The following is a 14,473-nucleotide window of genomic DNA, read 5'->3' as shown; positions in this document are numbered from 1 at the left end:
CACAAGAATTCAATCAAATTATTTTCTTGGTAAGGAGCAAAGTCCTCAATGCCTGATAGAATTTTATTGGGCTTCCGGTTGTTAGTCTAGCTAAGAATGTTTTAAGTGCAAACACTTAAAACCAAAAGCATTTAAACTATACTGGTTCAGATAAACAGTGTGGTCAATAATCTTCATGTATTTATTTAACATTCATGTGATTCTCATCTCTAAACCATTGTCATTTTTCTATCTTGTATCTAAAAAGGTCACAAAAAAATAACAGCAAACTATACAACAAAAGAATAGAAATCCACTGTGAGGAAATTACAAGTATAAACAGTTTTATTGGTTACAGTTTGAATAGATTTCACTTTAAAAATACTTACCAAGTTAAGTGCTGGAGAAAGTTCTGTATAGGCATAATTAATCTTTTTTTTGTTTTAACTGAAAACTGAAAGCTTAGAGTATAATTACCTCTTTAATAATAAACAAATAATCATTATAGTCAGAACTAAACACTTTTAGTGTTGATGCATTCTATAAAGGAAGGGAATAATAGTCAGAAGCATTAGGAAAGCACAAACATTTTTATTAGTACAGATGGGGGCAGGAAGTATATATAACTCTGTAGCTATGTCATTAGTTCCCAAAGTAAGGTGAATTTGGAGTAGGAAATTAAGAGAGGTAAATATTAGCTTATTTATTTACTTTATTTAGCTCTTCTCAAATTACATTCTTAAGAGATTTAATCATAGCTAAGGGCTATTTTCAAAGTTCAGTAGGCATGACCAAATGAAAATTAATTTCAAAAACTGGTCTAACCTAAAAATGCAAGTAGAACTGAACATAGCAAGGTAAATATTTACAAGCCTGCCCACAGCTGATTGTGTCTGTGGAGTGTATTCCATTTGTTGAGGAAGAAGAAAACTCTCACATAAAACATTCTGAAATTCAGTTCATCAAATATTTTTTCACAACACCATCTATAAGACTTTACAATTCCTTCATTCCTAAAAGCACTGCTGCTTATTTTAGTGCATAAAAATTCTAAATCATACAGATTGGGAATTTAAAACAGTAAATTATTATGTTCACCCTCATGCAAAAAAACCCCAACTCACTGTATTTGTAATTGAAGTGACTCTCAGTCCTGAAGCTTGCCTATCTGGGTATAACTTAAAGGAGGAAATCCACAGTGAATACCTGAGTCACTTACTCCCTGTTTTCAAGCTTCATCAGAATTTACTGAACAGAGAGAACAAGTCAACTGAACAACTGAAATATTAAATTTGTTCTAAGTATGTCATTTTGAAGTTCGATTTTTAAAAGCTGAACTGTTCTGGTAGAATTCAGACTAGAATTCTCACAAAATTTCACTTTTTTCCAGTCTTCTCTCTCGTCCTTTACAATAAGAAGCTTAGGCCAAATTTAAATCTGAGAAAGGACTGACATCTCCTACAGCCTTTCTTCCTTACGGCCACACTCTCCCCTCAAACCTCTCTCGTTTCTACACCATCACTCTCCTAATTTAAGAAAGATTTAGGAGAAATCTGGCCACGCAGTGGCTTATGTTTAGAGGTAACCTAGTCAAGCTAGCTCACTGGGATACTTTTTGCAGGCTTGAAAAACAGCTTAAGTTTTCTGACTATTTACTATTTTAAATAAAACAAAACTAAAAGAAACCAAGCACACAACACTGAAATGGAGCTTACCTTAGAGCCACGTTCATTAAAGATTATTTCTACATCTAGGATTTTGCCAAACTGCTGCAGAGACAAAAATAAAAACATTTACTCATGTTCAGCTTTTTATCCATATACTTTACTTTCTTCTGAAAGAGGAAGAGGTGGTTTTTTTTCTTTAAACTACTTATTTAACATCCATGTTTCTATTTGTTGGTAGGTCCCAACATCAGTTGTTGATTTTTCCTCATCATTGAGCTGATAATTTTTCCTTTTTTAATTCACTCACTCACGCATTATTCACCTCTTTATAGTGGAAGCTGTTTTCAGAAGTTATTCACAGCGTCACTGTATTACATGCTTCTTCACATGGACAAGAACTGGGGGTTTTCCTAACTACATCTCTAACTTTTGAAATCGTAAGTAGAAAGATATACTATTGATGGCTGTTTTTCTTCCCTTTCTTGTTTTTTTGGGCCACGCCTCCCATGGCATGCAGGACTTTAGGTCCCTGACCAGGGATAGAACCCATGCCCCCTGCAGTGGAAGCTCTGAGTCTTAACCATTGGACTAACAAGTAAGGCCTTCCTTTTTTTTTTTTTTTAATTAATAAAAGTAAACCACATTTACTGAAAAAAAATAGAAAGTATAGATAAACAAAAAGGAAAAGGGAAAACAAAAAATGAAGATCATCTGCAATCCCAACATCTTAACATTTTGGTATACAGCCTTCCCAGCTTTTCCTTAGGCGTGTGTGTGTGTGTGTGTGTGTTTGTGTGTGTTTACTTTTCTTAAACTTCATATACTATGAATAACTTTCCCAATCAATAAATATATATGTGTTATCTCCATAGGCTACATGCTATTTTCCAGCATACCAAACATTCATGGACATTATGGATGATTCTATCGATATTTATTTGCCACTTCAATATTTCTGCAATAAACATCATCTAGAATATTTAAAATAATAACTTCGTTTCGAAATTAGTTAAATATTTTAACATTTGGAAAATCAAAGCTAAAAATACAACACCTAAATAACTCTATTGCTCGGTAGCTAAATAGCCGATGAGAGGGGCATACAAATAACACAGTAATTATCTGGAGGAGAGGTATATACAAGGTGATAGAACTACCTGTTTTAATCAATACCTGAATGAACTGAGTGGAAGGAATGTACAGTAAATCTCCAATATCGTTTTGGCTCACATTTCCCTTTGAGAACTAGACTCACAGACCCAATTATCTATTTCACTTGGATTTCAAACTAGACTTTGGGAAATGTGAAGAAACTAACAAACGAAAAGAGCAAAACAGAGATCATGTTTTCTTATTGGGTTGAATCATTTCTATCGTTATCAAAAAAACATGTATTAAGAGCCCAAGTTTTCTAGAATAAGACTTCTGGACTTGATTCCAGTTTCACCATTTAATAGAAAATCAGAAAAATCAAGGGAAGAGGAAAATGTCTTATTTTAGGAAGGAGGACACTTTATTTTATTTCTATGTCTATCCAAAAAACTGAAATTTGTATGGTATTTTAGAGTTTGTTTTCTTTTACATTTTCTAATTCATCTTTATAATAACCTTCCAGAGTAAGAACTGGTTAAGGAAAATGGGACTAAAAGAAGGTGCTTATCAAGTTTGCAGAGGTAATAAAATGGAAATAAAATAGAACATGGAATCTCTGCTCTTTACCAATGCTACTGTCCTTCTAAAACACTGATAGGTACTAACTACGTGGAAGAAGACAGCAATCAGGTAGCTCCTGCAATGAAAATTTTATATTTTCTTTGCACTTAGTGTCTTATGAGAAGGGCATTATACATTTCAAGAAATCACTGACAACTGGTCTAGGCAGATCTTTAGTGGACACTATTTTTCTGCCTCAACAGAGAAAACACTTCTGACAGATGAGGATGCATTCCATTTTCACAGACCTCCAGAGATTAAGGTTCCATATTATCTCTGATAATTCAGTAGAGAACCTAGTAACTCATACTCCTGGGAAGTTTCTTCTTAAACATAACCCAAATTCTTTTTTCTTTTTAAATTTATTTATTATTTTTGGCTGCGTTGGGTCTTCGTTGCTACGTGTGGGCTTTGTCTAGTTGAGGTGAGTGGGGGTTACTCATTGAGGCAGTGTGCAGGCTTCTCATTGCGGTGGCTTCTCTTGTTGTGGAGCATGGGCTCCAGGCATGCGGGCTTCAGTAGTTGTGGCATGTGGGCTCAGTAGTTGTGGCATGCGGGCTCAGTAGTTGTGGCTTGTGGGCTCCAGAGCACAGGCTCAGCAACTGTGGTGCACAGGCTCAGTTGCTCCACAGCATGTGGGATCTTTCTGGACCAGGGCTCGAACCTGTGTCCCCTGCACTGGCAGACGGACTCCCAACCACTGTGCCACCAGGGAAGTGCCATAACCTAAATTCTTTATGTTGCCCTTTATATTTTCTGTTGCTCTCTTTTCTGTAGAGCTGGAGAATAGCTGGCTACCGTTTCATGTTGAAAAGCTCTTCCAGTGCTTCAAAAATACCATTAAATCTCAACCCTGGCCTTGCCTTTGGTGTAGAAAACACATCCAGGAAGTCAGCTGTAAGTGACAGAACTCTGCTCCAGGGTCTTGTCGCCATTAAGTGGCCACAACCGAGACTTAAAGAAGGGTATTTGCTTTTCTGACAAAGCATTAGGCTGCTATCCAAATAATTAAAACAAAAATCAATTATTTCTTACTCCTAGTTCAAGTTAAGTGTTTGATCAAATTAAAACAGGCAACAACACCTTAGCCCCAAAAATGAATTAAGATTCTCAGCAGCCATTCATTTCTGAGTAACTTAAATATTTGCTATTATACTTCGTTTTCGTGACAGCAATTCTTGGAGGAAGTAAACAGCTGGAAGAACACGCCAGGCAGCAAACTAACCCCCTATACCTGATTTTAGATCACAGATATGATTTTACTTAATTCATAACCCTTTGAAAGGCAGGGATTACTGTCTTGTCCTGATTTCAGTGCTTCGGTTTTCTGAACGTCCTAAGAAACCCCTCAGTCCCAGGCAAACTGGGTTGTGGAGTCATCTTATGTATGTGAGAATTTGCAAGGATAATGTCTAGAATAGGCCAGGAGATGGGAAAGTTTCTAAAGGCTGATGAAAATAATGATTTACCTCAGGATCTTTCTCAACATACTTGTAATTTTATCCTAAAGTAGTAATGACTAATAATACATCTGGTGAGTTAAAGTATATTTTCATTGTAAAACCATAAAAGGACTTCAGAGACTTACCCCAAACATCTGCCGGAGGTCAGGATCCCGGAAGCGGAAAGGAATATTAGAGACATGCAGGCGTTTAGGGGTAGATTTACTCTCTGAATTTTCACTACTTTGCGTCTGTGACTGCTGGCCTTCTGTCTGTGCGCCCCCTTCTGTCTGCTAAGCAAAGAAATAAACAACATTAAGGGAAAAATAAATACAATTATTTCACAAGAATTACATAAAATAACTGAAGTCCTCCCCCACCCCAATCATTCTCAAACAGTGTGTCTTTAAGCAAAAATTACAGCTGTCCTTTCAAAGAGAAAAAAACCAAAGATGTTATCTGTGTTCAAAATGCTATAGTTTACCAAAAAATTTAGGTCTTTTGCATATTTATAGTACATTAGTAAAGTGGGAGATACTAGAAACACTAAGTGACTTGCTCAAGATCACATGGAGAGGAACTTCCCTGGTGGTCCAGTGGTAAAGAATCCACCTTACAATGCAGGGGACGAAGGTTCGATCCCTGGTCAGGGAACTAAGATCCCACATGCCATGGGGCAACTAAGCCCATGGGCCACAACTACTGAGCTCACGCACTAGAGCCCGCGTGCCTCAAACTACAGAGCCCATGCGCTCTGGAGCCCAAGGGCCACAACTATGGAGCCCTTGTGGCCTGGAGCCTATGTGCCTCAACTAGAGAGGAGAAAACCTGCACACCACAACTAGAGAGAAGCCCATGCACAATAATGAAGAGCCTGCGTGCCGCAACTAAGACCTGATGCAGCCAAAAAAAAAAAGATCACATGGAGATACATTAGGAAAACAAGATATAAAAATAGTACATTGGGACTTCCCTGGTGGCACAGTGGTTAAGAATCCACCTGTCAATGCAGGGGACACGGGTTCGAGCCCTGGTCCAGGAAGATCCCACATGCCACGGAGCAACTAAGCCCGTGCGCCACAACTACTGAGCCTGCGTGCCACAACTTCTGAAGCCCGCGTGCCTAGGGCCCGTGCTCCGCCATTGCAACGAGAAGCCCACGCACCGCAACGAAGAGTAGTCCCCTCTCACCACAACTAGAGAAAGCCTGCGTGCAGCACCGAAGATCCAACACAGCCATAAATAAATAAACAAACAAATAAAAAAAATAATAAATTAAAAAAATAAAAATAGTACTTTGTTCTTAGATTCTTATAGAAGTTCCTTTTTTTTTGCGATACACGGGCCTCTCACTGTTGTGGCCTCTCCCGTTGTGGAGCACAGGCTCCAGATGCGCAGGCTCAGAGGCCATGGCTCACGGACCCAGCCGCTCCGCGGCATGTGGGATCTTCCCGGAACCGGGGCACGAACCCGTGTCCCCTGCATCGGCAGGTGGACTCTCAACCACTGTGCCACCTGGGAAGCCTGAAGTTCCTATTTTTGAGATCTTTCCATTTTGAAAATAAAGAGTCTGTGGTATAATACTTAGTTGTGGAGATACCAGTATTTCTGGTCCATCATTTCAGGAAATAAGGGAATATTTTTATATTTCATTCCCTCTATTAGTTCCAGGGTGTATGACTACTGGGTTACCAAAGTACTGTAACATTATTTATGAAGAGGAGACACCTAGTGACAAAGGGCCCTTTGCTCAAAAACTGAAGAAGCTTCTTACTCTGAAACCAATCTGTACTCTCCTCCCTAATTTATGCGATTCCTGCTACTTCAGCAAAGGGAAGCTACCCTTCTGTAGCCCAGAGCAAAGTTGCATTTAGAAAAATCTGTTGGGAAAGGCTTGAAGGGACCCTGCCTAACCTACTACATACCCATAAATGCTAGATTTGTATATATCCATAGTGAAAGAATATGGGTGAGTGTGGGTGTGCATTTTTTTTTTTTTTTTTTTTTTTTGCGGTACGCGGGCCTCTCACTGTTGTGGCCTCTCCCGTTGCGGAGCACAGGCTCTGGACGCGCAGGCTCAGCGGCCATGGCTCACGGGCCTAGCCGCTCCGCGGCATGTGGGATCTTCCCGGACCAGGGCACGAACCCATGTCCCCTGCATCGGCAGGCGGACTCTCAACCACTGCGCCACCAGGGAAGCCCTGGGTGTGCATTTTTAATCATGAATCTCTTTTGCAATGTCCTAGGCATGTGTTAATTTAATTCTTCTTCAGTTAAGTCCTCAAAAAATTGCTACGTTGAGAAATACTTCTGACAAATACCTAACAGGTGTGATACATTCTAGGCATTCAAAAAACATTTACTTTGAAGTATTAATTTGACAATTTAAGAACCTTATGTTTTTACTATTCCCTGTGAAGCACATGCCACACTGGATGGCTCAATGATATGATTAAACCAACACACTTAAAACAGGAGTGGAACTTGCTGTTCTTATTATCTCAGTTGAATGAGAACTGAGTCCCTCTAGCAGATTCTGGGTGACACGGAATGGGTCCCCCTACTCCGACCCAGCGTTCAGCTAATAGAAACTGAACCAGAGATACCTTTGGCTCAGAGATGTTTGAATCATGTTGAAATGAAGTTTGAGACTTTAACATATAAAGGATAAACAGGAATGAACTCCAAATGTATACCAGCTTTTCAAGTGTCAATCTAAGGGATGGCCGCTTTTATCTCCTTCCATTCAGGCCTCGCAGGTGGCCTCACTGTGCAATTATTCACATGGTACAAAAATAGCAGGAAAGGAAAGAGCTACAAAGCCATGTTCTGCCAAAGTGTAAGGTTTTCAATCCTCAATCTGGGCACAATGCAGACTAAACAAAACACATTCCATTCAAAGATAAAACTCACTAAGTTACTAAAAAGCAGCGTCATGGACACCAAAGCAACGAGCACAAGCATCAATTACAAGTGATGCTCATTCGAGCACCTTCCAACTTCCCTCTCACATCTCACAGCTGGATCACATAAAACCCTTTCTTCAATCACACTTTAAAACCACCAGATCTGATCTGAAGGATGACAGTGTTATCACTCAGACAAAGGTTAAAAAGACCGATTCTAGCTCCAAACCATAGTTTTATATATAGCTTATATATGTAGACTATGTAGTCTGTAAAAGGGTATGTGAGGTGGCAGGATAAATGAAAACTAACCATTACTTCCAAGTATGTTGCCTGAGGTACTTAATTTCTGTTCTTGAGAATATTATTTTACAGTCCAGAAGACACAACTGATGAAGAAGAAGCCAGATTGGTTAATTTTCCAGCCTTGTGGTAAACACCTACATTATTTAAAAGTATGAAATCTTTAATTCTCCGGAGACTTAGCAAGTAGAAAAAGTGAAACATTATTTCCAAAATTCTTAAGACTTCTGATTTTAAATACATTTATAAATTGAAGTTTAACATACATAGCTAACAAATGCGTAAGTCATAAGAATACAGCTGCATGAATTTTCACAAAGAAAATACACTCACGTAACCATCAAATTAGATTAAGCCACAGAACTCCAGCATCACCTGTGGGCCCCACTCCAGTTTCCACTCCCCTGCCGAAGGATCACCACCATCCTGACTTCTAACTCCATAGATTAGTTCTATCATTTTTGAACTTAAAAAAAAAAAAAAAAAAAGGAATCATACATTATGTACTTTTTTGTGTCTGGCTTCTTTTACGCATCATAATAACACACACACTGTTGTACACTTTATAACCATACAGAATTTGAGCTGCTTCCAGTTTTTGGCTATTAAGGATAATGTTCCTATAAATATTGTTACACATCTCTGGGTACACAGGAGCAGGCATTTCTGTTGGGTGAATAGACATCGAGGATTGGATTTGTTGGATCAAGGATATGTCTAGGTCCAGCCTTCAAAGATACTATCAGTTTTGCAAAGTGGCTGTACTAACTTACACTCCATCAGCAGTGTGTGCAAGTTCCAGCTGTTTTTAGTATCGTCATTTTCATTTTAACTATTCGGGTGGGAGGCAGTGGCATCCTATCATGGTTTTAACTCGCTTTCCTCTCTTTCAACCTCAGACCCTTTCGTCTCTCCACTTCTTTTTTTGAATTTTGTTGAAAAATGGGAATTCCCTGTAAAACAGCAAGTATTACTTTTTAAAAAAATTGTTATTGGGGTATAGTTGCTTTAGAATGTTGTGTGTTTATACTGTACAGGAAAGTGAGTCAGCTACATGTTTTTTGGATTTCCTTCCCATTTAGGTCACCACAGAGCATTGAGTAGAGTGCATGCACGCTTGAGTGCATACTGTAAGATAGACCCTTACCTACGCCTTCAAAAATAAATAATACTTAAATAGTGTTAACTGTTTGTCACACGCTGGCCTAAGTATTTTACATATGTTAATTGTGATTCTTTCAACAACCCTAACAGTAGCTTTTGCTTTTTTGTTTTTTTTAAAGACACAGAATGGATTCTCTCCTTTTGACCCTGTGTTCAGCTAAAAGAATCTGATTCAGAGGCACTTTTGGCTCAGAGATGTTAGCAACCATCTGAGGAGTCTGAGGAGTAGAAAGACTGCCTAAGTAATGGAGCAGGGATTTGAAGACAGGCAGCCTGGCTCCAGAGTACATGTTCTTAAGCTCTATATTAGAATGTACTTTACATGTATTATTTTCTTCAATCCTCACAGTAATCTATGAGACAGGTACTGTTATTGTCCTCCAATTGACAAAGGCAGAAACTAAGGCATGGAGAGGTTAAGTTCATTGCCCAAGGTCACATATTAAGTGGCAGGGTAGGAATTAAAAACCAGGTGGCCCAATGTCATATGCTAAACCACCCCCTTCCTAGCACTGCACTCATGCTCTCTTCTTTTTATCTCATTAGAATGAAGAACCCATGTGGATCCCATGCTCCACTTTCTCAGGACCCCCGCCTGAAGGTGGAGGTAGGCATGGGGTAAGGGGCAGGGAAAGCTATACAAGAGGTGACATGTATTCTATGCCTCGAGGGAACAGGAGCAGGTCAGGCCATGAAGGGGAGGAAACGGAGAGGAAAGAAAACCAGCAAAGGCACACTGACATTCATGAAGGAAACAAAGCCAGAGAACTACTAAACTGATATTCAAAGAGGCTGAAAAGCAGATTTCGGTACATGGTGGAAATAGGAATAGGGAATATACATTGGATGTAGTTAAATGAGATCCTATTTCCCATCTGTCATTCGCAACTTTAAGTTTACCTCACTATAGATTACTAATCGTTGAAACACACAAATCAGAGAGCAGAAGTAAACAGAAGTTTTTAAGGCTGTATTTTTGTGAAAAGTGGACAGTTAAACTGTCCTGAGAAAACTCTCAGCCAATACAGTGCTGGTTTGTTTTATTTTCTACGTTAACTGCTGAGCAACTTTACTGACTATATAAATAACCTCCCAAGGTTCTGTGTTCTTCCCTTCTGTGGTCATTTTCTGACCTACGTGATTCACTGGGCAGGGGGTGAAACAGAAGAGGCTGGAGTCTGTGGGCTGTTTACAGTGAGGACTAGCAGGGGTCCTGCTCAATGCAATCATGCGACTAAAGCCTATACATCCACTCTTCAGACACCCTGGCCTCCCCAGTGAGGGCTACTTCATTGAGGTGAAACCCAGGGCACTTGACACTGAAGAGCAAATCAGATTTGTAAGTCTCAAAACCTCATTCTAGAAGGGAGGACTAAAAAAAAAAAATTTTTAAGTGACCTTTAAAAATTCTTGTAACTGGAAAATGGATTTAGTTTTCTGACTCCCCTATGAAACAATGGAAATATTGTAACTATTTATACATTGTAAACAAATGTTCTGTTATGGTCTGAAAAAGAACCCTGGGCAATACAAGATGAAGTATTACTTTCTAAGTCTCTATCACAATAAGACTTAATACATAATCTGAGATACTAAGGAATCTCTTGATTAATTCAGGAATAATATTTTGATTTATGGATTATCCATTTTCTCCAATATTTATTTTTCCTCTAGTTGTCTGTGCCTTCATTTCTTATTTTCACCTCTGTGAGGCTGAAGGAGAAGAAAAGGAAATTAAATTTAGCAAAGTTTTCTTGAGAATCTGATTCATGTCTGAAAACATCTACCCTCCCATTTTAATGACAGTTTGACTGGGTATAGAATTCTAGGTTGAAAAAAAAAAATCCTTCAGAATTTTAAAGGTAACTCTCAACTGTAGCCTAGCTTCCAGTGTTGTTGAGAAATCTGAAGGCATTATGACTCCTGTCTCCTTGTATGTGACTTTCCCCCCACTCTCTGGTTTGTAGATTATCCAAAGATGTCCAGTGCTCTAAAATTTCACAGTGACAGGCTTTAATGTGGGTTTGTTTTATACTCTTCTATTTTTCTGAGAATTCTGTGGTCTCTTTTAAGCTGGAAATTAATATCCTTCAGTCCTGGGACCTTTTTTGAATTATTTTGCTGATGACTCCTACCCTATACATTTTGTCTTTCTCTCTTCCTGAAACTTGTATTATTAGATATTGGATCTTTTGAACTGATCCTCTAACTTTCTTATCTCTTGTATTTTCCATCTCTCTGTCTTTTGGCTCTATTTTCTGGGATATAAGTCCTTAATCTCTTATCTGAAAACTTTGGGACCAAATGTGTATCAGAATTCAGAACTTTTAGAATTTTTAGAAAGGCAGTAATGGTGTAAACCCGTATGTAACACTATCAATGAGATGTGAAGCAGTGATATTTCTGTAGCAAAATATAAGCATATTCACATAAATGTGATAAAGACTATACATATGTTGTGAGTTTTGCTGCAAACTTATGAAAAAATTATTGACTTTCAGAACTTTACAAATTTTGGAATTGTGGATAAGAGACTGGAGACCTCTTTTTCTTCCATCTCATCTTTCAACCTTCCAATGAAGTTTTTTCATTTTGTTGACATGTTTTTAATATCAAGGGCTCATTTTTCTTCTCTGAACCCCCCATTCCCCTCACCTTTTAAACTAGCAATTCAGGGACTTCCCTGGTGGCACAGTGGTTAAGAATCCGCCTGCCAGTGCAGGGGTACACAGGTTCGATCCCTGGTCCGGGAAGATCTCACATGCTGCGGAGCAACTAAGCCTGTGTGCCACAACTACTGAGCCTGCGCTCTAGAGCCCGTGAGCCACAACTACTGAGCCCACGTGCCACAACTACTGAAGCCCGCGTGCCTAGAGCCTGTGCTCTGCAACAAGAGATGCCATCGCAATGAGAAGCCTGCGCACCGCAAGGAAGAGTAGCCCCCGCTCACTGCAACTAGAGAAAGCCCACGCACAGCAATGAAGACCCAACGTAGCCAAAAATAAAACAAACAAACAAACAAACAAAAACTAGCATTTCATTCTTGTTTAGTGGATGCAATACCTTCTCTTATCTCTCTGAGGATATAAATTATTGTTTTGGTAATTTCTGAGGAGAAAGGGGTTCCTTTTCTTCCAAATTTCTCTTTTAGTTTGTTAGTTTTTATTCTCTATTTTCCATGTTGTAGGTTTTCCCCAGGTATCTAGTAATCCTTGGTTGTCTTGATCATAAAGAATTGTGGTGGGGAAAGTAGCTAAAAACTGACTGCAAGTTCTGAGTGGGTGGGATAGAGGGGCTTGATGACTTTGTGATTCATTCTAGGTTCAGTTAGGTAAGCAATTTCTTGGGGAACCCCCTGACTCATGCATCTTTAAGTCCTTCCTCTCGAGTTGGGTTATCCAGAGAAGAGTTTGCCAAATCTAATTGGAGCCATGTTTCTGAGAGAACTGTTTTTAAAAAAAATTTTATTTTTTGGTTATATTATTATTTTTGCCATGCAGCATGTGGGATCTTAGTTCCCTGACCAGGGATAGAATCCATGCCCCCTGCAGTGTAAGGGCAGAGTCTTAACCACTGGACCACCAGGGAAGTCCCTGGAGTCATGTTTCTGAAATTCAAATTTTTGTGGTATAAACTGAATCATTTCTCAGCTTTCTCCCACTACTGGCTTAGGGATAAACTCATTTGGGTCTGCTAAGTTAGTTACTAATTGGCCATCTGCTTTCTAGCTTCCAAAATGATTAATTCTCCTGTTCTTATTTTTTATATTCCTAAAAACACACAGACACAACCACCATTTACTGTACTTTTAGAGGAAGCAAAATTAGATGGATGTATTCAAAAGTAACCTGAAACAAGTGTTTAATAAAATCTCATAATACTATATGCACATATTTTAATGAAGGCAGCAAAATAGGTCAACACAGCCTATATTTGTTTTGAGCTGACTTGTATAAAATATTTTGGGAAACAAGGCTCGCTTTCAATAATAACCTTAGTGTCTCAAGAAGGAAGAGCTTGCATTATAGCCCTTCTCCAACGCATACATGAAAGGCTGAGGTAGAACAAGCAGAGACCTCAGAAATGAGACATGCTAATCATCTTACAGCAAATCTATAAGTACAAGGTTTTTTCCTTTCTCTGTTCTTCAGAGCCTAGAACTACTTCAGATATAAGCTAAGGATGATTAAAATATTTTGGGATAAGGAGACATGACAACTAAGTGCAATGTGGGATCCTGGATTGGATTCAGAACAGAAAACTGGTGACTGAATAAGGTCTATATTTTACTTAATAATATTGTACCAACACTTCTTATTGCCGGGTTCTAAAAATTGTACTATACCTATGTAAGATGTTCACATCAGAAGAAGTTAGGTAAAGAACATGGAGAAACTTTCTGTACTCCTTTTGCAACTTTACTGTAAGTCTAAAACTATTTCAAAACAAAGAGTTCTAAGAAAAGAAAAAAGAATTTTGGGATGTCAGATTCTAAGCCCTACAGAATATTAGATCACAGAATGTTTAGTTGGTTTAAGACTATATACAGGCACAATTGTAGACAAATACTGTTGTTCATATTAAATATGTGGGTCAGACCACTTATAAAAGTCAGAAATAGGCTGAAAAGCCCATCTGTTTCAAACTGTTGGCATGATGAAGAAAAAAAAAATTTAATCTAATAGTACTATTATCTATTCCCAAATTAGAAATAGTTTAATTTGTAAATCTTTTTTACTTGCAAAAGGCCAGTCACAAAGTTTCATCTCCTGTAGCATTTTCCCTTAAGAGCTCATCGTTTTACGAACAAAAATATAAATGATTCCTAGTTGGGTTCAATTTCTTTTGGATAGGGAATTGGCCTTCAGTCAAGGTGTAAGTGAATCCTCCTCATAGGATGAATTAGATATTCTCACAATTTTATAAAATCAGTCACATATAGTGCAAGGGACATGGTTGTAAAAGCTGCAAAGTTTAAGACCAAACTTATCAAAGATAATAGATATTTCTATTAATTGCTAAAAGTAGAGTTGCCACATGAACTGCCACACAATTCATACAGATTTGAAATTAAGCAATTATTAACACAGTTCTTATTTGGGAAGATTCATATTGGTTTTCTTAAAGGGATCACATCAGACTCAAGATGAAGTTGCTCAAGCAAATCCCCATGTCAGTAAACCAAAACTTAAGTTTCTATGCTCTGCTCTCCCAGAAAAGAAAGGTCTAGGTCAACCAATTAAGTTGTCTACTCAGCAGAAGTTACCTGACCCAAGACTCCAAGGCTCCAAGATTTTCC

The 14,473-nt window shown here is 38.5% G+C and overlaps 1 protein-coding gene across 11 annotated transcripts in view; it reads right to left on the bottom strand.

Annotated features, from left to right (window-relative positions):
- RBFOX2 (RNA binding fox-1 homolog 2) overlaps nt 1–14,473 on the bottom strand; it is a 258,605-nt gene that overhangs the window by 31,258 nt on the left and 212,874 nt on the right. For 5 of the 11 annotated variants that reach the window (XM_065887097.1, XM_065887098.1, XM_065887100.1 and 2 more), the window contains exons 4-5: nt 4,948–5,091; nt 1,695–1,748 (exon numbers count right to left, since the gene is read on the bottom strand). In XM_065887097.1, coding sequence (XP_065743169.1) covers nt 1,695–1,748; nt 4,948–5,091 — 198 coding nt within the window. Of the gene's footprint in view, nt 1–1,694; nt 1,749–4,947; nt 5,095–14,473 lie in introns of all 11 variants that reach the window. The other 6 variants (XM_065887096.1, XM_065887099.1, XM_065887108.1 and 3 more) reach the window with 3 other exon arrangements.

The sequence above is a fragment of the Phocoena phocoena genome, chromosome 11 (genome assembly GCF_963924675.1).
Source record: "Phocoena phocoena chromosome 11, mPhoPho1.1, whole genome shotgun sequence".
In the NCBI taxonomy this organism is placed as follows: Eukaryota; Metazoa; Chordata; class Mammalia; order Artiodactyla; family Phocoenidae; genus Phocoena; species Phocoena phocoena.
This window is presented reverse-complemented; position numbering and strand designations above follow the sequence as displayed.